The sequence below is a fragment of the Hypanus sabinus genome, chromosome 13 (genome assembly GCF_030144855.1).
Source record: "Hypanus sabinus isolate sHypSab1 chromosome 13, sHypSab1.hap1, whole genome shotgun sequence".
Lineage (NCBI taxonomy): Eukaryota > Metazoa > Chordata > Chondrichthyes > Myliobatiformes > Dasyatidae > Hypanus > Hypanus sabinus.
In genome coordinates this window covers 67,539,654-67,564,101 of record NC_082718.1, presented here as the reverse complement: position 1 = coordinate 67,564,101, position 24,448 = coordinate 67,539,654, and the positions used below count along the sequence as shown (strand labels likewise).

The window sequence follows — 24,448 nt, the reverse complement described above, 5'->3', positions numbered from 1 at the left end:
TTCATGACCTCGCTCTTTGTGATCATTACATACCCTGTGGGTATCTTATGACTGTCACATGACCATGAGGGAATTGAGGCTCTGCTGGGCATGATGTAATGGTCTTCTGATGGTGGAGTGATGTACTTTTCCTGCCAGTGAGAGGTCATGTGATGGCCTGTTTCAATAGGGTATAAAAGGAGAACCCCTCCCTGTGAAGCAGGTCAGTTCGTGGTTTAAGTTGTCAGTGACTCTATTCCGCTGCGTATTAGATTTTATGACGCAGTTTCATTTTAAAGATGAAGTTTTAATTTCTACTGTAAGAATCGTTGTGCTGGCAGATTGGAGGAGTTGTGGATGGTTGAAGGTTACAAGAGGATATAGAGAGGCTGCAGAGTTGGACAGAAAAATGGCAGATGGAGTTCAATCCAGACAAGTGTGGATGCATTTTGGAAGGACAAACCAGAAGACTGAGTACAGGATTAATGGTCAGTTACTTAAGAGTGTGGATGAACAAAAGGACCTTGGGGTTCAAATCCATACATCCCTTAAGGTCGCTGCCCAGGTTGATAGGGTGGTTAAGAAGGCCTGTGGGATGCTAGGCTTCATTAACAGGGGGATTGAGTTCAAGAGTAGAGAGGTCATGTTGCAACTCTACAAATCTCTGGTGAGACCACACTTAGAGAATTGTGTTCAATTCTGGTCACGTCATTATAGGAAGGATGTGGAAGCTATGGAGAGGGTGCAGAGGAAATTTACCAGGATGTTGCCTGGATTGGAGAACAAATCATATGAAGCAAGGTTAGCAGAGCTGGGACTTTTCGCTTTGGAGCGTAGAAGAATGAGAGGGGACCTCTGTCAAGGTCTACAAGATTATGAGAGGCATAGATAGGGTGGATAGTCAGTACCTGTTTCCCAGGGCACCAATAGCAAACACCAGAGGGCATATGTACAAAATTAAGGGAAGGAAGTTTAGGGGAGACATCAGGGGTAAGTATTTTTACACAGAGGGTTGAGAGTGCCTAGAATGACTTGCCAGGGATGGTGTTGGAGGCTAAGATATTAGGGGTATTTAAGAGCCTCTTGGATGGTTTCTGGTGACGTCATCATCGGGAATGGCAGCTTAAGTCACTAGCTCCTCCGGAAAAACGCATATTAAGCCCCGTTAACCCGTTAAATATAATATTTTTCGAAAAATATTTGAACTGGGAAGAGGGGCAAGAATGGGGGGAAGAAATGGAAATTTAAAAAAGCGACACTGCGGAGCCTGCATCCGAGAGGAGTGCAGCGAGCGGTTCTCCAACCCGACCGCTTGCTAGCGAGGCAGCTGCTGGGCTTCGTTCAGTCAAAGCGGCAAATGTCTTTGAAATCCTGAAAGAAGTAATGGAGGTCCAGAAAGATATAAAGCAGCAACTCCGTGATAGTAAGGCAGAGCTCGCCAGCGTTAATCAAAAAATAGCGGTGGCAGAGACTCGAATTGAGAAGGTGGAAGATCACGTCCAAAATGTGGAACGGATACTGAGCAAGACAATAAAAATAATACATCACCAAGAAGGTAAACTGCTTTACCTGGAGGGAAGATCACAACAGAAAAATATCAGAATCTACAACGTTCCTGAAGGAGTGGAGGGCACGTCCTTGATGGAGTTTGTCGGAAAGTTACTACGGGACACGCTGGATCTTCCCCCGGTTATGAAGCTGGAAGTCGAAAGAGCCCACCGCGCGTTAGTCCCAAAACCTACCCAGGATAGAAAGCTATGCTCAATAATAATTAAATTCCTTCGGTACAGCACCAAGGCGGAGATTCTGCAAAGGGCCTGTGGTAAGAAGAGTGTTTTTAGAGGATAAATTAATATATTTCGACCAAGGTTCCCCCCCTCCCCCCGTGGTCCTCCAGAAACGCAAAGAATACTCTGAAGTAAAGCGAGTACAAAAGCAAAACAAGATTAGATTTCAAACTATACCCTGCTAAACCTCGAGTGTTTTATGACAACGGGACGAGGTTGTACCAGACAGTGGAAGAGGCGACTACAGACATGAAGGCCTGAGGGTTGCCTGTCAGCATGACCAAAACGAGTGAAAGCCTGGCTGAGGAATTGTCCTGCTCGGCTTGGGAAATAGTGTGAGAAATGAGAAGGCAGGAGATGGGAGGAGGCCGAGAGAAACATATCAGGAAGAGACCTGGAGTTTCCCAGAGACAGTCCTCACCCCCTTCAGAAGAGCCATAAGGTTTGGCTAACTTTAAAAATGTTGAGAAGCTAAACGGAAGCAGAAGTACACGGTGATATACCTTTCTTGAGAAATACTTATTATAATGTGTATTTTGTATTACTTAGTTGTTATTCTTTATTCACTCACTTACTCCTCTTTCCCCACCAAAATGAGAATATATATGTGTATGTGTGATATATATGAGGGGTACACAGGGAAATCTTTTCTGTGTAATGGATTTGTTCACTGACTTTTATGAATATTGCAATGGGGGCCCTCAACTCACAAAAAGGAGGGGTTATCCCCCACAGCTAGACATTTCCTCTAGCTCAACGCAGTGTCATTTACTAGAGACCTCAGCCTTGGAATCACACACTCGTTGCCATTTTTGTTATTATTTGAGTTTCTTGGTTCTTATTTTTTCACGGGGTAGATCCATTAAGTTTTATTCTAATTTCAATGATACATTGACAGATAAATACAGATGGCTAAGGACAAGGTAAATTCATTTCTTTTCATGTAAATGGGCTATTAAATCTAATCAATGTAAGAGAATTTTATCCAAAATGAAAAAAGAACAAGCCCATGTAGTATATTTACAGGAAACTCATTTAAGTGATAATGAGCATAAAAAACTAAAGAGAATGGGCTTCACTAATCTGTTTTTCTCTTCATATAAATCAGGACATAGGAGAGGAGTTGCTAGTCTTATCTCAAGTAGGCTAAATTTTGAAAAAGTATTCGAATGGGAGATAATGAGGCCCATATATTCTGGTAAGAGGGAATATAGACGGTAATTCGGTTACTCTATTGAATATATATGCACCCCTGGGAAGTGATATTGGTTTCTTTCAGAAAATTACTGATATTATGATAACGGAAACAGAAGGTCTCCTGATATGTGGGGGAGACTTAAATTTACAATTGCAACCAAACTTGGACTCTTCCAATAGAAAAACCTATGAAACAAAATCTTTACATAAGTAAATCCACTTTTTTGAGGATGTTGGTTTAATTGATATATGGACGGACCTTTTCCCTGACAGAGGGGATTACACTCATTATTCTGCTCCACATTCTATATATACAACAATAGACTATTTCATAACATTTGGAAAAGAGAAAGACAAAATAAACACCTGTAGAATTGGGACAACAGATGTAAGTGACCATGCACCTACATATTTATCTTTTGATTTTGACCTACAACCAAAGAATACTATTTGGAAACTAAATTCAAGTCTACTCAATGATCCGTACTTTAAGGAACAAATTAAAGAAGAAATTGGTCTCTACTTGGAATTTAATGATAATGGAGAGGTTTCACCTTCCATTTTATGGGATACTGTGAAGGCTGTCTAAAGAGGGAAAATTGTAGCGATTACCTATAAGAAAAAAAATGAATAAAACAGAGGAATTACAAAATAGGCTGAAGGAACTAGAGAAAAAACACAAATTGAATTTGGCACAGGATACATTAGGGGAAGTTAAAAGAAATAGGAATGAAATAAATAATTTGGCTACACAAGAAATCAGGAAAAATTTAATGTTTCTGAAACAGACATTATGAAAGTGGATCAAAATCTATGAAAATATTGGTGTGGAAACTTAAAAAGATAGCAGAGAATACAGTTCATAGAATTAGGGACCTAAGAACGAAAATGATAAAAAATAAGCTAAGTGAAATTCAAGAAGCTTTTGAAGTGTTTTACAAAACGCTATATTTCAAAGTTCTGGGGGAAGCATAACCCAAATTGACACCTTCTTGCATTCTCTAGAGTTACCCACTTTAAGTGAAGAGCAAAATAGAATGAGGACTGCTGACATAACTGAAGTTGAATTAAAAGCTGCAATTAATAGGCTTAAATTAAGCAAGTCACCAGGATCAGATACGGCAGAGTGGTACAAAGAATTTAAAATGAGTTAATTCCTGTTTTACTCCCCACACTGAACTGGGCTCCACAAAAGGCACAAATGCCACCCAGTTGGAAGGAAGTGATAATCTCAGCTATACCGAAAGAAGGCAAGGATAAAATGGAATGCGGGTCATTTAGACAAATATACGTTCTTAATGTAGATTATAGGTTATTTACCTCCATCATGGCCAAACGATTAGAGGAGTTTCTTTGCATACTGATATGTAACAATCAGACAGGTTTTATATGACAACGCCAGACACAAGACAATATACGAAGGACACTTCACATTATGGATCATATACAAAAAAATAAAATCAAAGCAATAGTGATAAGCGTGGATGCTGAAAAAGCATTTGATTCGGTTAATTGGAATTCTCTTTACAGAGTTTTACATAGATTTGGTTTCCAAGACACAATTATTAAAACTGTACAGACACTATATGACAATCCTACTGCTAGGATTAAAATCAATGGATATTTATCAAATAGCCTTACCCTAGAAAGGGTCACGAGACAGGGTTGTGCATGGTCACCACTACTCGTGGTGTTATATCTGGAACCATTAGCTCAATACATCAGACAAAATGAAGATATCAGGGGAATTACAATTAAAGGGACAGAGCATAAATTGGCTTGTTATTGTGATGTCATTTAGATCAATCTAGGGCAACCAACATACTCTTTACCTAAATTGATGCAATCCTTTGAACAATCTGGTCAATTATCAGGATACAAGATCAACATAGATAAAACCCAATTACTTTCATATTACTATAGCCCACCAAGAGAAATTGAAAGTCGACACCCCTGGGAATGGCACACAGAGTCTTTCAAATATTTGGGCATGTTATGCCAAAAGATTTGGCAAAATTATCAGAATGTAACTATCAGCCTTTATATAAAAAAAATTAAGGATGGTATGGCAAGATGGAACCTGATTCCTTTTTGCAGTCTCAGTTCAAGGATTGAGTCTATTAAAATGAATATACTGCCCAGACTGTTATCTCTTTCAGACCCTGCCAATAGAGATTAATCAAAATCAATTCAATGAATGGAACAAGATGCTATCAAGGTATATTTGGCAGGGTAAAAGGCCTAGAGTTTGTCTCAAAACTTTGCAATTAGCAAAGGAAAAGGGAGGATGGGGCTTGCCTTCTCTTAGAGATTATTATTTTGTAGCACAGTTGAGAGCTGTGATATGTTGGTGCAACCCATCATATGATGCTCAATGGAAAAACATTGAGGAGCGGGTACTTCCCATCCCCATACAAGCAATTTTGGCTGATAACAACCTGCGAAGGTACATAAATACTATTGATAACCCATGGGTGAAATTGACTCTTAAAATATGCAAAACTACTGTAAAAGAATATAATCTAGAGGGAGATATTGCAATTCTTAAATGGTTTGCATATGACTCGGATTTTACATCAAATAAATTGTATGCTAGATTTAAGGGCTGAACAGCTAAAGGAATAACAGCTCTTTGCAACATAATGAAAGAAGGAACACTGTTCAGTTTTGAAATACTTAAAGGGAAACACTTATTAGAAAAACAAGATTTTTATCGGTATTTACAGATGCGACAATATGTTAATAAGATGTTTAAAAATGTAACCAAGGCAAATACATGCTTGATAGAGCTCTTTAGAAAAGCATATAACTCAGATAATGGTAGTAGAATCATTTCAAGCATGTATAAGGGTTTGACAAATCTTAAAACACATTCGACTTCATACATTAAAACAAAATGGGCGAAGGAAGGAGGAATAATTATATCTGAGGAAGAATGGACAACAATATGGAGATATCAATGATAGTGTACCAGTTCACCAAAATGGAGGGAGTTTGGATGGAAAAATTGTTAAGATATTTTATTACACCCTCTCAGAAATCCCATTACGATGGTAACCACCCTGTTTGCTGGAGAAATTGTGGAATTCAAAATGCAAATCATTATCAAAAACTACTGGAGGAGGATACACAATGCCCTACAAGACATCTTTAAATGTGAAATACCCTTATAAAGTAAGACCATATATTTTGGATATATACCTCAAGAATGGTTGAAAAGAGATAAATATTTAATGAATGTACTGTTGGTGGGTGGTAAAGACTCTTACTAGGAAATGGTTATCACAGGAGAGCCCAACTGTAAATACATGGATGGAAATTACAATGGACATTTACAAAATGGAGAAGTTAACAGTGTCTGTTAACCATAAGCTGGCACAATTTGATTCATATTGGGGAAAAATGGTTTAACTACATAATGCCTCATAGGCCTGATTTTATTCTCACAAATCAATGAATCTGTTGTTTAAAAAAAAAATCACTCCTTACTTGTACATAGTTCTCTCCTTTTGCTTGATTTTTCTTTCCAGTCTTTTCTGTAAGTGTATACCTCAGATAAATGCTTTGTGGAGATTTGTGATATATATGATTATATGATATATATGTACAATGTCTGAAATACATCTTATGGAAATGTTTGCTTGATGATGAACTTCAATAGGAAAAAAATAAATTAAAAAAAAAGCCTCAGACAAGCACATGGATGAAAGAAAAATAGAGGGTTATGGGATAGTGTGAATTTAGTACTGTTTTTAAGGATTATATGGGTTAGTACAACATGGAGGGCTGAAGGGCCTGAATTGTGCTGTAATTTTCTATGGTTCTATGGTACTAGTGATTCTGCTACATGCAGTTACTTTCAAAATACCCACTAACAGAGTTTTATAGAAAGTTTCATTTTCCAGTCAAAACTTAAAATACAAAATTAACATTTTCTGTGCAGAAATGTTTATAATTTTTTCAGCAATTAGTGTATGGAAAGCAGATTTCTGCAGTTCTGTTATCTGTTTCTGATGCACTAAGCTGATGTACTTAACAAATTCAAACACATAGTTCTTGCTGTGCCAACTTTACATATTTGGCCATTTGCACAAATTTCTTGCGTAGAAGCTTTAATTTAATTGCTAAGATAATGTTATTAATCACCACTTGACCATATCAGAGTTAGTCTACTTTTGTGCATATTGTTCTACTCCTGTTTCATTCTCTTTTACATTTCTGGTTAATATGCACAAAATTCTGCACTTGTGGTTGCTTAATTGGATAACTGCAACTATATGAATTCTCTGGTTAAAATGTCATTTTAAGAAATTTAACTTCCATTCTTCCAATTTTTTGCACTACAGAACTCCCCTTTTCCCCCCCCCCCACCCCCAACTTTTACTTAACAACCAGTGCGGATGATATCACCAGTCTTTTGATATGTAAAAAGGTTGCCTTTTTTTTGGTTTTGATGTGAAGACAGTAGTTCAGTATCTACGCATTGCAAAAGCCATTCTACCTCAAATTTTGTAAAAGCTTTGTTTTTCAAAGAATTTAACTCTTCTCCTGAAACGTTATCTGAAACTACTGAAATAATTATTTGATAAATTTAACAAGGTAAATTGAAGAAATATAATTTAAATAAAATAAAGTTATGTAAACAACTTTATAGAAATGAATTATTACCGTGTTCTATTTTTTGAATTAAAATTTTTTTTCTTAGATTTTTTTGGTAGATTACTTATCAAAAAAATCAGAATATAGAATTCTTCACATCAAACAAACACAAACCACAACACAAGTAAACAATGTCAGGCACTAAAAGAACTGATACTCCATTTTGTAGCATATGGAGTAAGTCGCATTCCTAGTGGCTCTCTCTTTTAACATATTTTTTATCCCACTAACAGATCCCTTTTAGTTTTGATTATTTATTACTTCTACTGAAGGATTTACAACTTAATTACAATGGTCGAAAAAGAAGTCGTTCTGGTATTGAACTGAGAAGCGGCAAGACTTTTCCTGAAATTGAGCAAACGGAACAAAGAGAGGAAACAGAGGAATCTGTTATACTAGCAGGAATATTTTCTTCAATACAAGACATGAAATCGGAATTCGGATAGCTTAATATTAAAATGGATAAGCTGGCCAGTTCAAACAGGAAGCTTGAAAAAGCTATTGCTATGATTCAAGACTCTTTGGAAAAACTTGGACTCTCAACTTCAAACACTTCAGCAGACTACAACCCGAATTGAGAATGAGCATGATCTATTCAAACAAACTATTAAAGATCAAGGAATGAAGATATCCTTGATGGAAAAGAAAATCAATGAAATTACCTCGGAACTATCTAAAACGAAGAAAAGAACGGTTGATTTAGATAGTAGAGGGTGTGGGCGGAATCTGCTTATTCTGGGACTGCTTGAAAATACTGAAGCTTTTCAGATATGTTGTACTCACTTTTCAATGAGACCCTTAAAGCTAGCCCCTTAATTGACAGAGCTCACAGAATTCCATTTTTCTCAGCATTCATCTGAATCACGTCCTCGAGCAGTTGTACTTTCTTTGCATTGTTATACGACTAAAGAAGATATTCTTCGAGAAGCCAGAAAGAAGCAAAAATTATTCTTTAATTCAACACAGATTCGTATAGTCGAAGACTATCCTCCCGAAATCTTTGCCGAAAGAAATATAGAGAAGTTATAAGTGAAATGTATAAATTAGATTTAAATCCCTCTCTTTGCTTTCCAGCAAAGCTGATGATTTTTCCTGAAAAATCTCAGTCACTGAGAATCTACTCTCCTCAGGAGGGATGAAAGTATATTAAAAACCAACCGACAAATTGGGAGTTGGCTATCTTACGCCGGAAGTGCGTGTGACTGCGAACTCCTCTCTGAATAAAACCACTTCAGAGATCATTTTGTGTCTCAGGTGTTTTTTCCTCAACTGAGCAGGTTAATAATTTCAGATGAACAATTTGGCGAGCCAGCCAGGAGCCAAACGGTTGGCAGTTCAGGGTCCTGTGTAAGAGATCGGCGGGCAGGTACGAGCAGGTTGAGACGGAAGGGCCATCCGAGAGATTTTTCTCGGTCTCTCTCTCCCTCTCTGACTCCCCGTTCTGACCCCTTCGGCTCCGGCTGACCATCCTACGGCCTCCACGGACAAGAACGTTGGATTCATCTGAGCAACTGCAAGCGCTGGACCCCGGACCCGCTAGAAACTACAAATAAATGAAGTCTCTACACACTCAGGTGAAGGAAGCCTCAAGACCTGTCCCTGACAGAGAAGGCGAGTGGCAGGGAGCAGAACCAGAAGATTGGGTACTAATAAGGAACTGGGATCAACCCAAGCTGGGACCCCGGTGGAAAGGACTGTACTAGGTCCTCCTGCAGACCCCCTCTGCTGTAAAAGTGAAAGGACAAGAACGTTGGATTCATCTGAGCGACTGCAAGCGCTGGACCCCAGACCCGCTAGAAACCACAGATAAATGAAGGGACTGATAAACGGACTTGATTGAACTGTTGTGTGTTTAAATTCCTTTTTTCCTTGTGGTGCCATATCCTTGAAATTGTACTCTGGTAATGGAAGGTAGGATGCTGTTGATTATCTATGTTCTTTTAGGGATAGTGGGGTATAGGGTAAAGGTCGAGGGACAGGTCTATGAGTGCCACTCGGGGAAGAACAGTAGAGTATACCATCTTTGTAGCCAGGATGTCCTGGTCTGTGATGATGGTGAAGGCCAATTGGGGAAATGGAATGTAACCAGGGTTAATTATTATATTGGGAGACTTACACACCTGGACCGTCAACTGGTCCTAGGTGAAAGGAACTATGGGCCCTTCCCTGTTGGGACCAGAATTGCAGGTTCGTCTTTACTTGCAAGAGAAATCAGGCAGAGGGGCGATTAAGGGGCCTGTTACACAAGGGGAAGTGTTTGCGGGACACTCTGGACGAGGAACCACACCCCCTAAAGAGATCAGAGAGGGACAGTTCAAGGCGGAAAAGGGATTGGAGTTTCCCCAAAGGTCCCACCCTTGGAAGACCCCCTCGGGGGTTTATAAGTGAGAACTGTTTCCAAAACGTGCACAAATGACTGTATGGAACTACGACCATCGTTTGCTATCCCACCCTGCCAGTGTCTCCTCGCTCTTTACCATTTTCCCGCACTGGGATCGTGCCGATCAACCCTTCCGATTCACCGACTGCCTAGTTCCCCTGTCCATCATTAAGTGGTCAGATCATATAAGAGCCGTTTGACTCCTCCCGTGGATGAAAGAAGATCTCTGGTGGGAGGGGAATCCCAAACCCCCGAAGAGTGACGGAGTATATGAGAACTGCTACTTTGGAACAGGGTGAAGATGTTCAGACGTGTATGTCTCGAGTAAAGTCACCTGCCTCTCCAAGCCCTGTGGGAAAAGGGAGTGTCACCCCACCAAGGACCCCTTAGGGATAGCTTGCTCTTGCCATGAGACAAAGTGCCAGCCCCTGACCCAGGGGGTGCAACTCCTTTGTGGGGAGGGGAACCGCACCCACCTCCTGATCAATGATCATGTATTCCCACTACTGACTATTGCAGGGGTACCAAATGAGTGTACCCATCTGCCGGTGTGGGGCAGTGGAGCGACGACAAAAACCTAAAGGATAAAGGTTGCACTGAGACCATGTATACCCTCCCAGGGTATTTTTTCTTCTATAACGGCATTGCTACCAACTTCCTGGAGTACCCTTACCCTTCCTCGGTGGCCTATGGCACCTTCCTCCCTACCTCGGTCCCTTGCCCTGGGACTTGGGGTCCCCTGTCCCGCCCATCTGGGAGGTACAAGAGAGAGGTCTCCCAAGAATTTTGTGCGGATTACCAAGTCCTGACTACCCTCACTGCAGGTCAGGTGGCCGGATACAGGGCAGCTGGCTTTTTCTCTTTGGGAGCATCAGGAGCCACTATGGCAGCCTGTGGTCTCATGAGCCTTGGGAACGCCACCAGGAGAGCATTAAGACTCATAACTGACAACCTTAACCAACTGCGGCTCTTCTCCATGCAAAACCTCTCCAGGGAGGGTGTGCTCTGTGCCATCGTAAAGGACAAATGCATAATGGGGCTAGACAATACTACTGCCAACATAACATGGTACATGAACAAAATAGATCAACAGTTAGGATCCATTAAGGAAGGAACAGGTTGGGCAGGATGGGGGGATAGGGGAAGGACTGGTTGATCAACGGGGCTATCTACGTGCTGACAGCCATTATAGGGATTTTTGTCTTTATTGCCATTATCAAATGTATTCTGAATGGCATGATGGCCTCGTTAGGGGACCTGCTGCCGGCTGAGCCACTGATGGTAGTACGGGCAACCGTCGAGGCCACCAAACTCCTCGAACCTGCACCAGAGGATTTTCATGATATTGATGAGTGATCATTGAAATGATCACAGGAGGGAATAAGAATGTGGAGAGGGTAAGGGGTAGGTGTAGAAGGGGGGGACAAGGGGTAAGTGTAGCAAAGTATGCGTACAGGACTGGAGATAGAGCATGTCATTGGGGAAGTGTAGAAGGACAGGGAAACATGTAACTTAAATAGAGTACCAAATGGACATGGCAACCACAAGGAAAGGGGAACCTTGCCACTGCAAGATGGTGTGTCTGGCAAAGTATCTGAGCTCTTTACCTATTTCAAGTGTTTTGCTTGCATCCATACTTATTCCAAGTACTTCGCTTGTGTCTATACTTATTCCGAGTATTTTGCTTGCTTAGCTATGCAACAGCCAATCAATCGATGAATTTGAATTGGTAACCATATTTGCGAATGTAGTGCCCCGTTTTTGGGTGTAAGTATGACCTCTGTGAACTGACAAATTGGGAGTTGGTTACCTTACGCCCGAAGTGGATGCGGCTGCGAACTCCTCTCTGAATTAAAACCACTTCAGAGGTAATTTCGTGTCTCTGGTGTTTTTTCCTCAACTGAGCAGGTTAATAATTTCAGATGAACAGTTAAGCCTACTGAATAAAATATTAAAGTTATTCTGATTGCTTAATAAGCAATTTTGAAGTATTTGCTGTATGAGTTGTTTATGGATCTTCTGAGTTAAGTACATTCTATACCTTTTCATTCTTTGGTGTAGGACATGGCTGTTTAATTTTTTTATCTTATTAATAATTAGTACATGTATAACTGTTTTGTAGGGAACCTTTATAGTATTGTACTTTAATGGTGCGTGTAGGACCTGTTGTGTATTAATCTTTTTATTTCTTTTATTTGTTTCAATACTTACAGTTTTAGGTCTTTTTTACACACACACGCACTTTTCTTTATCGAGAGAAAATATTGTTTGTAATATTATTTGCTCGGATTTATTCCTTTTTTTTAATGTGTTTAAGCTACTTTAGCTGATTCTGAGATGGCCATTGTTGATTATGTTTTTATTAATGTTACACATAACATTATAGTAGTTGAATTCTCCTTGTGCCTTTTATTATGGCTATTTTCCGTGGGATTTTTGCTTTATTTTAATATATGGAGCTGCAAGATGGAGAACAAGGTTAAGGGTTATTAGTTAGCATGGGATCAACCTATTGATTTCTTTATTCTTTTGGGTAGCGGGAGGGAGGTCGGGTCTATTAGAGTAGGTTCTTTTCTTGATTGGGTAGTTCTTTTGATGGATTTCTCTTTCGTAAATGCGTCACTCCTGGTTGTACCCGTGCCTTTCGGTTCAATCTGTACTTGCGTAACATTTCTTTTATATAATATTAAATTCAATTTTTAAACATTGATGTTAATAAAATCAGTATCAATTTCAATCTTGGAATTGGAACGGTGTCAATCACCCTACTATGCGTAAAAAGATTTTTAAGAAATTTAAAACACTTAATGCAGATATTATTTTTGCACAAGAAAATCATATACGAAAACAGGACAAGGACAGGTTTTTCGGCTTCTGGAAAGGGCCTCTGTTTCAATCGCTGTTGGATAGTAAAATAAGAGGCGTTTCTTTGTTTCTTAGTCCCAAAATTCCTTTTGTACACTTGAATACTACTACTGATTCGATTGCAAGATATTTAATTGTTACTGGTTTATTATGCGAGCAAAAGGTAGCTCTGGTGTGTGCATACGCACCTAATGTAGATAATTCTGATTTTTTTAAGACTTTTCTGATTACTTTTTTTTAGATACACATCTGTTAAACTCCGTTGTTGAATGTGCGTATGACATCATTGCGCTCTCAGATCACACGCCTTTAAAGTTAACCCTTAAGCTTTCGGATAGATTTTTGAAAATCTCACAGAGGAGACTGAACCCAGTATTGTTACAGGATCCAGCTTTTGTTAATTTTATTGAGCAAATTTCTATATTTTTTGAATTTAATACTACTGAAGGAATGTCAAATCTGGTTATATGGGACACGTTAAAATTTTTTCTTAGGGGACAGATAATCTTATATTCAGCAGCCTTGAGAAAGAAAACTAAAGTGGGATTGTCAGTGCTTATTAATAAAACTAAACAGATAGATAAAGCGTATTCAGTTAAACCTACTGAAGACCTATATAAAGAAAGGGTCGAACTTCAATCACAGTATGATTTGCTTCTGACCTTTCCCATTGAACAGCCAATTTTTAAATCTAAAAGTTTGTTTTCTATACATGGGGAAAAATCTGCTAAACTTTTAGCGGGTCATTTAAAGGCTGGGATGGTCAGAAGACAGATTTTAAAAATTCACTGACCAGATAGAACAGAAACTTTAGATCCTTATGAAATTAATAAGATATTTATGGACTTTTATTCTAATCTTTATAAATCTGAATTCTCTGATAGCATTATTATTATGAATAGATTTTTGCAAAGGTTAAGCATACCTCAAATTTCGTTTCAAGATGCTGATATGTTAGATGCACCTATTAAACAAGAGGAGATAGCCAAGGCTATATCCTCTATGCAATTAGGTAAAGCTCCGGGACCTGATGGTTATACGGTAGAATTTTGCAATACTTTTCATGAAATGCTTATACCACATCTTCATCAAACGTTTACTGATTCTACATTCACTGGGAACCTCCTAAAACTTTTTATGAGGCACAAGTTTCATTGATTCCAAAAAAATGAAAAGACCCACTGGAATGTGTATCCTATAGACCTATTTCTTTACTGAATGTAGATTTTAAAATCCTCTCCAAGATTCTAGCAAATAGGCTTGAGAATATCTTGCCTAATGTTATCTCAAACGATCAAACAGGATTTATAAAAAAAAATAGGTACTCACATTTTAATATTCGAAGATTGTTAAATATCATTTATTCCCCTTCAACCAAAGAATCTGACTGTATTGTATCTTTGGATTGTTATGTGGGCTGAACAAACCAGATAGAAATGGGGTCCAGGGCTGACCCCCCCCCCCCCCCCCCGGGAACTATGCTGCTAATGAGAGAGAGAGAGATGAAGAACAGAGGTAGAGGCATCTGCCACAGATGAGAGAGAGAGAGTGCAATGATTTAGTATTACGGCTTCTTCACTGATGGAAATGTAAACAATCTTTTGCTACAAGTACACTTCGCTCGTTAACATTCTTGCTGAGACAGCAGGGAGTGGCCTAGTTTGATGGACATGGACATATTGAATTGATGGATGGCTGATACCCTGTCAGTGGGGATAAAAGACGGGTCTGGGGAGACACCCTCAGACACACCAGTGGACTCTGAAAGAGTGTTGTGCACCCACAGGAAAGTGGGGGCCTGGAGGATCGGTCTGAAGTATGGTGGATAAAGGCAGACCGGTGGGGACTTGTGTGTGTGTGTGTCCGCCCTTGTGTGTGTGTCCACCCACAGAAAGGTGGGGGCCTGGAGGATCAGTTCAGGAGAATTGGTCCGGAGTACGGTGGATAAAGGCAGACCAGTGGGGACTTGTGTGTGTGTGTGTCCGCCCTTGCCTGGGTGACGAGTCCATCACTGAAGAATGGTCTAGCCTGGTATGGAAGGGTCATAATTGGTGACCCCAACGGTACAACGGAACAATAAGACGACGGAAAGTTTGCCTGCTGCAGCTGCTCATCTCTTGCTTGCTCTTGCTCTCTCTCTCCAACATTGCAACACAACAACTACCTCAACACAAACTGAACTGAACTCTATATTCTCTTATGGCAATTCATTTACCCCTAGACTTTGATAGAGCTTGGTTTTTGATTCTTATTCCTACACTTCTGTATTTATCATTGCTAACCTGTTTTATATGTATATTTCCATTTTTGATACTGTATTACTTAGTTTACTAATAAACACCTTTAGTTACAGTACCACCAGACTCCAATGTATCATTCCATTTCTGCTGATCTATTAACCCAGTTACGGGGTACGTAACAGGATGCAGAGAAAGCTTTTGATAGGGTGGAGTGGCCTTATCTATTTCGGGTTTTGAAGAGGTTTAATTTTGGTCCAGGATTTATTTCCTGGATTAAATTGATTTACCATGCCCCGGTAGCTGCGGTTATAACTAATAATCAAACGTCTCCTTATTTTAGATTATATAGAGATACCCGTCAGGGTTGTCCCCTCAGTCCTTTATTATTTAATTTGGCTTTAGAACCACTTGCTATTGCTCTTCGGGATTCTAATTCTGTGCAGGGTATTAGGAGAGGGAATAAATTACATTATGTTTTGTTATACGCGGATGATTTATTAGTTTACATTTCAAATCCTAGGAAATCTATTCCTTTTATGTTATCTATATTTATGGAATTTAGTATTTTTTTCTGGATATAAACTTAATTTACATAGATGTACAATGTCCTGGGTATGTTACTCAAAATGGCCTCTTTGGTTTGTTACAAGTAGGAATGTTTCTTTGTCGGATAAGTGTTTCTCTAGCCGTTGTTTCACTTTAGAATGGCTGATATGGTAATTGTATTCATTTGTTAATCAATGGGGAATGTCATTGTGTCTTGTGATGCTGGGAACTTGGGGGAGGGGTTTTCGCGGGTTTTTTGGGAGAGGCCGAGGAAGACACTGAAGAAGGTGGACGTGTGCTGGACTGCTCGTAAGACCACCGGGGTGGTCCCAAGTGCGACGGCCGGATGGGTCGATTGGTTCGTTGATTGAGCTCCAACGAGTGCACTAAACAGACTGAACTTTGATAAGTGGCGCCTTTTGTTTTTTTCCTTGTGTATATATATTGTATTGCTTACTACTCTTTTTAATTTTAGTAAACTCTTTAAAGTGTATTTCATAACGGTATTTGTTGTGGATTTGATACTATTGGCGGGCTCGAGGCGTAAACTCGATTCTCACAGCACCTGCGTGTACGGGAGGTGGGTTGGAGAGTGGCTGGATCCCTTTTTCCCCTAGACATATACCAGCCTGTTCGGTAAGGGTTACATTTGTGGGGGCTCGTCCGGGATTGGATTGTCAGGGGCTGTGGAGTCGCAGGCAGCAGAGCGGAGATGGACAGAGACAAGTTTGTTTGTTGGTGCCAGTTTGAAGGTGTACCGGTACAGTACGCATGCGTAGTGAGCGGAGTGGATTTTCGAGTTTCGGGAGACGCGATAGTGCGGGGTTTAAGTTCGGTGAAGGGTATTGGGCAGGTAGAATTGGTAGCTAGACGGTGTGGTAAAGAGGTGGAGTCTAGCTGGGTGTTGGTTCGTACGAGTGCTGAAGTCAGGACGGTGGAACTGCCGGCGACGGTCAGTGTACCGGGGGAGGCGGGCCCGTGGGGGCTCCACTCCTACAAGGATGAGGCTGAGGAGACATCGGAGGAGGAGTTAGAGCTAGAGGTGGACCCCAGAGAGGTGCCCGGCACTAGTAAAGGGAGGTGGGAGGAGGGAGTCGTGACTAAGCCCCGCTCCCCAGGTAGGGTGGAAGTCTCGGAGCTGGCAGCCGCACTTAACTCCCTGGTGGGGGTGGCCGAGAGGCCACGGCTGAAGCTGGGGGTGTTCTCCGGAGCCAAGCCTACTCCGGATGGGGAGGTGGACTATGAGACCTGGATCGAGCATACGTCTTTGATGTTAGAGGAGTGGCCAGGCTCAGAGGAGGAGAAGAGGCAGCGATTGGTGGGAAGTTTGAGGGGTTTAGCAGCCTAAACCGTCCGGGAGTTGAAAGCTGAGAAGCCTGGGGCCTCAGTGGAGGACTGCCTAGAAGTTTTGGAGGGAGCGTTTGGGTTGTCAGGGGAACCCTGGCTGCTTTTAGCAGGGTTTCAACGCCTGGAACAATGGAGAGGGGAAAAGCTCTCCGAGTACATATTTAGGATGGAGGGGATGCTCTCGGGGCTGCGGCGCCGAGGGGTAGTGAAGGCGATTGACGTGGCTAGCGTGAGGATGAGTCAGCTATTCAGTGGCTCTCTGGAGGAGGACAAGGTGGCGTGGACTATCCGGCAAGCTTATAGGAAAGGTCCCCCTCCATCCTTCGGGCAACTGATTAGAGAGGTGCGAGAGGAAGAGAGAGCGTTGGGGCGGAAAAGGGGCACGGGCCTACGGGAGCAATCCTCAGCGATACAGGAAGTGGAGGAATGACAATCCCCCGGGGAGTAGGGAACCCCCTTTGGAGGGGAGGGACAGGGGAGGTACCTACTCTCAGGGGCGATCAGTGCAGTGGATTGGGAGCAGGAGCCGTCCTGGGAGAGGAGGGGCGGCCGGCAGTGTGTGCTTTAACTGTGGGAAAGAGGGGCATTTCAGGCGGGACTGTGGAAGGCTGAGGGTGTGCTATAGCTGTGGAGAGGAGGGTCACTTTAGGTGGGATTGTGAGAGACAAGGAGTCCCGCAGAGGACAAGCCCCCCTATGACTAAAAAGGGAGAGGTGTCGGGAAACTTAGGAGAGGCTCAGTGAGGGAACGGACTGGAGCCTCTGGAAGAACACGTTCCCAGAGATCAGCCGGAAGACCACCGGGTGCCCACGCCTCTGTTCCGGATGGGCTGGTAGGACCCCGTGCCAGTGTGGGTCTACGGATAGAGGGAATTTACGCAAAAGCCGTTCTTGATACGGGATCGCAGGTGACCTTATTGTACCGGTCTTTCTACAATCAACATCTAAAGCATTTGCCCGTAACACCATTTGACGCCCTGCAGATTTGGGGTGTGAGCGAGGGTGACTACCCGTACGATGGGTACCTATCGGTGAGATTGGAGTTCTCGGAGGGCGACATGGGAGTGTCGGAAGCTATTGAGACGTTGGTGTTGGTGTGTCCTGACCCGGTGGAAACCGGTGGTGCTGCCCTTCTGGTGGGGACTAACTCCCCAGTTGTGCGACGGCTCCTGGGAGCTTGTAAGGAGAAAGGGGGGGAAGACTTTCTGGAGACCCTCTCGGTGCATCCAGTGTTTCGAGCAGTGTTCGCAGAAGGGGTTGCCTCCCAAGGGCTGGACCCGGAGTGTAAACGAGGGACGGTGTGGTGTACGCAGGCGAGGCCCAAGGTGATCCGACCCGGGGAGGTAGCCCTAGTGATGGGGACCCCCAGATTCCCAGGAGTGCCGACGGGAGAAGCCCTGTTAGTAGACGCCCCAGACGATCTTGAAGGGGAGACACGATTTCCGGCGGGGGCGCTGGTGAGGCCCGAAGTGCAGAGACCAGGGGTGGTACATGCGAGGCGTATAGCTATAAGTGTCAGGAACACCACGGCAAGAGAAATCACCTTTAAGAGGGGAATGCCGCTGGCACATCTGTTCCCGGTGACGGTAATGTCCAGCGCACCAGTGCGGACCCCTAACGGGGAGGGATCGGAGCATCGAAGGGAGCTGACCGCTGAAGCCTTTAACTTCGGGGATTCCCCAGTGTCGCCGGAGTGGAAACGCAGGCTAGTGGAGAAGATGCTGAAGATGGAAGCTGTTTTTTCTCGGGGCGAGTTTGATGTTGGCTGCTCCAAAAGCACTCGCCACACCATCCGGGTGACGGAGGACACCCCGTTCCGAGAGAGATCCCGGCGGCTGGCTCCGGCAGATGTTGAGGACGTGCGACAGCACTTGTGCAAGTTGAAGGAGGCCGGAATCATAGCTGAGTCTCGAAGTCCTTATGCGTCCCCAATAGTGGTGGCACGGAAGAAGAATGGGCGAGTGCGCATGTGTGTTGACTACAGGACGTTGAATCGGCGAACTGTCCCTGATCAATATACTGTCCCAAGAGTCGAGGATGCGTTGGCCTGCCTGAGCGGTGCAAAGTGGTTCAGTGTGCTGGATTTAAGAAGTGGGTATTACCAGATCCCGATGAGTGCGGCCGATAAAGAGAAGACCGCTTTTATCTGCCCGCTGGGGTTCTTTCAGTTCGAACGAATGCCCCAAGGCATATCCGGAGCCCCAGCCACCTTCCAGAGGCTCATGGAGAGAACTGTGGGGGATATGAATCTGTTGGAGGTGCTGGTGTACCTGGACGATTTGATAGTGTTTGGATCGACTTTGGAGGAACATGAGGAGAGACTGTTGAAGGTGTTGGGCAGGCTTAATGAAGAAGGGTTGAAGCTTTCCCTGGACAAATGCCAGTTCTGCAAGTCGTCGGTTAACTACATTGGCCATATCATTTCGCGAGAGGGAGTGGCTACTGATCCAACCAAGATAGAGGCTGTGACCACCTGGCCGAGACCCCAGAAAGTGGGTGCTCTGCGCTCATTTTTGGGGTTCTGTGGGTATTACCGGCGATTTGTGAAAGGATACGCCAAAGTGTGTCACCCGTTAACTCAGCTGTTGTGTGGCTATCCCCCGGTGGGGAAGAAGAGGACGGGGAACCAGAGGCAGGATGCTGGAGGATACTGGAACCCGGCGGAACCTTTTGGCTCGAGATGGGATGATCAATGTGAAGAGGCGTTCCGATCTTTGAAAAGGGCACTGACCCAGGCCCCGGTGTTGGCTTTTGCCGATCCCCAGAAGCCATATGTGCTGCACACGGATGCCAGCCGAGAGGGTCTCGGGGCTGTTCTGTACCAGGAGCATGGCAAAGCATTGAGGCCGGTAGCCTTTGTCAGCCGAAGCTTGTCGCCATCGGAGAGAAACTATCCCACTCACAAGTTGGAGTTCCTGGCGCTGAAGTGGGCGGTGGTGGACAAGCTGGGCGATTACCTTTACGGAGCCAAGTTTGAGGTGAGAACGGATAACAATCCTCTCACTTATATTTTGACTTCGGCGAAGCTGGATGCCACAGGACATCGGTGGCTGGCGGCATTGTCGGTATATGATTTCAGCCTGAGGTACCGCCCCGGAAGCAAGAATATCGATGCGGATGCATTGTCTCGTCGGGAGCCGGGGGAGGAGGAGAGGGACGAGGATTGGGAGAGTGTCCCTGCCCCTGGAGTGAAGGCGATGTGTCAGTTTGTTATCACCGTGAAAGCCGAGGGAAGAGGGAGGCTGGAACGAGCCGTGGACCATTTGGGGGTTTTTGACGACGCCATACCCCTAGTTTACTGTGACCTGATCGCTCTGGGGACTAAACAGTTGCCGGAACTGAGTCCGGGGGAAGTGGCAACTGCTCAGCAAAATGACCCGGGCATTGGCACAGTGTGGAGAGCGGTCGAGAAGGGGGATGGGGCGTTGGCTGAGAAGGCGAAACACCCATACGTGCCTCTGTTGTTGAAGGAGTGGTCTCGGTTGAAGTTAAAGAACAAAATCTTGTACCGGGTAACGATGCCTCCGGACCAACCCCACTGTTGGCAACTGGTCCTGCCGGAGGAGTATCGCCAGACTGTACTCCAGGCCTTACATGATGATTCTGGACATTTGGGGGTGGAAAAGACATATGGATTACTCAAAGACCGGTTCTACTGGCCCCGGATGAGGGGGGACGTCGAAGAATACTGTAGGGGATGCCGTCGTTGCATCCAGAGGAAGACCCTGCCAGTGTTGGCGGCTCCACTGTCGCACTTGCAGAGTGCGGGACCTCTGGACCTGGTATGTATGGATTTCCTGTCGATTGAGCCTGACACCAGCAACACCGCGAATGTATTAGTCATCACCGATCATTACACTCGCTATGCTCAGGCATTTCCCACCAAGGATCAGAAGGCGACGACAGTGGCGAAGGTGCTATGGGAGAAGTACTTTGTGCATTACGGCCTTCCCAGGCGAATCCATAGTGATCAGGGGCGGGACTTTGAGAGCCGCCTTATCCAGGAATTACTGACTATGCTTGGGGTTGAGAAATCCAGGACTACCCCTTACCACCCACAGGGAGATCCTCAGCCAGAGAGATTCAACAGGACCCTGTTGGATATGCTCGGGACGCTGGAGGTTGGGCAGAAAAGCAGGTGGAGTCGTCATATTGGACAATTGGTTCACTGTTACAATTGTACTCGCAATGAGGCTACAGGGTATTCACCCTATTATCTGATGTTTGGGCGGGAAGCGAGGTTGCCCATTGACGTGTGTTTTGGAGGTGGAGTGGGTGAATTTCCCGGGAAGTCCCATCTAAAGTACGTGTCCGACATGAAGAGGGAGTTACAGCGGGCGTACGAGTTGGCCGAGGCGGCGGCTACCAAACAAAATCAGCGGAATAAGATGCGGTATGATCGAAAGGTGAAGTTTGTACAATTATTACCGGGGGACCGGGTCCTTTTACGGAATTTGGGACTCCCTGGTAAGCACAAGTTGGCAGATCGATGGGCGGCCAGCCCCTATGTAATAGAGAGCCAGATGCCGAACCTGCCAGTTTACCGGGTGAAACCCGAGGATGGAAAAGGGCCTATCAAGGTACTCCATAGGAATCACCTGCTGCCACTGGGTCAAGCGGTGCAGGTGGATAAGGAGCCCGAGTGGGAGGTTACGCCCAGTACAAGGACTCTGCGAGGGAGCGGAGAACGGGAAGAGCCCGCTGCTGAAGAGCGGGGACGGGTCCCTCACTCGGGAATGGCTACCGATTCAGAGGAGGACGACTCAGATGAGTGGGTCCTGTTCCCATTCGCTGGTGCTCCAGTACCAGGAGAGGAGGCTCCTGGCCCTTCCCATACTGAATTGGGTGAGAGGAGGGAAGGTCTTGAGGGTCAGATGGAGAGGCAGCCTACATTGGTGGGAGAGAGGGTGGAATCTGAGCGTGAGCCGGAGAGATCTCGGGTGAGGGAGGACCCCTGTGAGGAAGGGGGTGCGGGTCTGTCAGGTAGACCTGGGGTGTCCGAGACAGTGGGTTCGCAGGTGACGAGGGAGCCCAGTGGGGCAGAAGGGGTATGGAGATCTCAGAGGATTAGGTGCCCCCCGGAGTGGTTGACATATGTGGTACCGGGAGAACCGAGTGTGATTTCTACTGCTCTGGGTAGTTATGTCATTGCCTTCTGCACCTGGGTTGGGTTTTGTGTGTTGCAAGAAGCTTTGGGGACCTCTAGTAATGCCATGAGGGCATGACATTTGCTGGTGGGGAGAGAATGTACAATGTCCTGGGTATGTTACTCAAAATGGCCTCTTTGGTTTGTTACAAGTAGGAATGTTTCTTTGTCGGATAAGTGTTTCTCTAGCCGTTGTTTCACTTTAGAATGGCTGATATGGTAATTGTATTCATTTGTTAATCAATGGGGAATGTCATTGTGTCTTGTGATGCTGGGAACTTGGGGGAGGGGTTTTCGCGGGTTTTTTGGGAGAGGCCGAGGAAGACACTGAAGAAGGTGGACGTGTGCTGGACTGCTCGTAAGACCACCGGGGTGGTCCCAGGTGTGACGGCCGGATGGGTCGATTGGTTCGTTGATTGAGCTCCGACGAGTGCACTAAACAGACTGAACTTTGATAAGTGGCGCCTTTTGTTTTTTTCCTTGTGTATATATATTGTATTGCTTACTACTCTTTTTAATTTTAGTAAACTCTTTAAAGTGTATTTCATAACGGTATTTGTTGTGGATTTGATACTGTTGGCGGGCTCGAGGCGTAAACTCGATTCTCACAGCATCTGCGTGTACGGGAGGTGGGTTGGAGAGTGGCTGGATCCCTTTTTCCCCTAGACATATACCAGCCTGTTGGGTAAGGGTTACATAGAAGTGAATTATTTCCTATTAATAATTATTCTGATTATTACGATCAAGTACCTTTTTAATATTGCCAAAAACCATTTTACTTACCTTGATATCAAAATTACTAAAAATTTTAAAGACCTATATAGGTATAATTTCTCCCCTTCAGTTGAATATACTCAACAGGCGCTTTCTAAATGGTCACCTATGTCGATGTCATTGATAGGTCGAATAAATACTATAAAAATGGTTATTCTACTGAAATTTTAGTATATATTTCAAGCAGTTCCCTCTTTTGTTCCAAAAACATTTTTTGATAAAAATAGATTCTCTGGGGGTTCTGGTGATGTCACGTCAAGAATGGCAGCTTAAGTCATAAGCTCCTCCAGAAAAACATGTTTTAAGCCCTGTTATCCCATCAAATATAATATTTTTCAAAAAATATTTGAACTGAAAAGAGGGGCAAGAATGGGGGGAAGAAATGGAAATTAAAAAAGCGACACTGCGGAGCCTGTGTCCAAGAGGAGTGCAGCGAGTGGCTCTCCGACCTGACTGCGTGCTAGCGAGGCGGATGCTGGGGCTCATTCAGGCAAAGTGGCGAATACCTTCGAAATCCTGAAAGAAATAATGGAGGTCCAGAAAGATATAAAGCAGCAGCTCCGTGATATTAAGGCAGAGCTCGCCAGCGTTAATCAAAAAATAGCGGTGGCAGAGACTCGAATTGAGAAGGTGGAAGATCGCGTTCAAAACATGGAACGGATACTGAGCAAGACAATAAAAATAATACATCACCAAGAAGGTAAACTGCTTGACCTGGAGGGAAGATCATGGCGGAAAAATATCAGAATCTACAACGTGCGACGGAGTTTGTTTAAAAAGTTACTGCGGGACGTGCTGGATCTTCCCTCAGTTATGGAGCTGGAAGTAGAGAGAGCCCACTGCACGCTCGTTCCGAAACCTACCCAGGATAGAAAGCCATGCTCAATAATAATTAAATTCCTGCGGTACAGCACCAAGATGCAGATTCTACAAAGGGCCTGGGGTAAGAAAAGAGTGTTTTACGATGATAAGTTAATGTATTTCGACCAAGATTACCCCCCGCAGTCCTGCAGAAACACAAAGAATACTCTGAAGTAAAGCGAATACTAAAGCAAAGCAAGATTAGATTTCAAACTCCGTACCCTGCTAAACTTTGAGTGTTTTATGATAACGGGACGCAGTTGTACCAGATGGTGGAAGAGGCGACTACAGACTTGAAGGCCATAGGGTTGCTCGTTAGCGTCACCTAAATGAGGGAAAGACTGACTGGAGAATTATGCCGCTCCACTTGGGAAATAGTGCGAGAATCGAGAAGGCAGGAGATGAGAGGAGGCCGAGAGAAACATATCAGGAAGAGACTGGGAGTTTCCCAAAGACAGTCCTCACCCCCTTCAGAAGAGCCATAAGGTTTGGCTAACTTTAAAAATGTTGAGAAGCTAAACGGAAGCAAAAGTACAGGGTGATATACCTATCTCGAGAAATACTTATTATAATGTGTATTTTGTATTACTTAGTTGTTATTCTTTATTCTCTCACTCCTTTCTCCCCACCAAAATGAGTGTGTGTGTGTGTGTGTATCTATATATAGG

General features: G+C 43.9%; 1 protein-coding gene across 6 annotated transcripts in view; it reads left to right on the top strand.

Annotated features, from left to right (window-relative positions):
- Nucleotides 1-24,448, top strand: part of washc4 (WASH complex subunit 4) — a 134,384-nt gene that overhangs the window by 5,597 nt on the left and 104,339 nt on the right. The window contains exons 2-3 of one of the 6 annotated variants that reach the window (XM_059987839.1): nt 2,875-2,964; nt 6,001-23,022. The exons of 1 other annotated variant lie outside the window; for it this stretch is intronic. In XM_059987839.1, coding sequence (XP_059843822.1) covers nt 18,058-22,224 — 4,167 coding nt within the window. In that variant the 5' untranslated portion in view covers nt 2,875-2,964; nt 6,001-18,057 and the 3' untranslated portion in view covers nt 22,225-23,022. Of the gene's footprint in view, nt 1-2,874; nt 23,023-24,448 lie in introns of those variants that run through there. 4 more of the 6 variants (XM_059987840.1, XM_059987838.1, XM_059987843.1 and 1 more) reach the window with 4 other exon arrangements.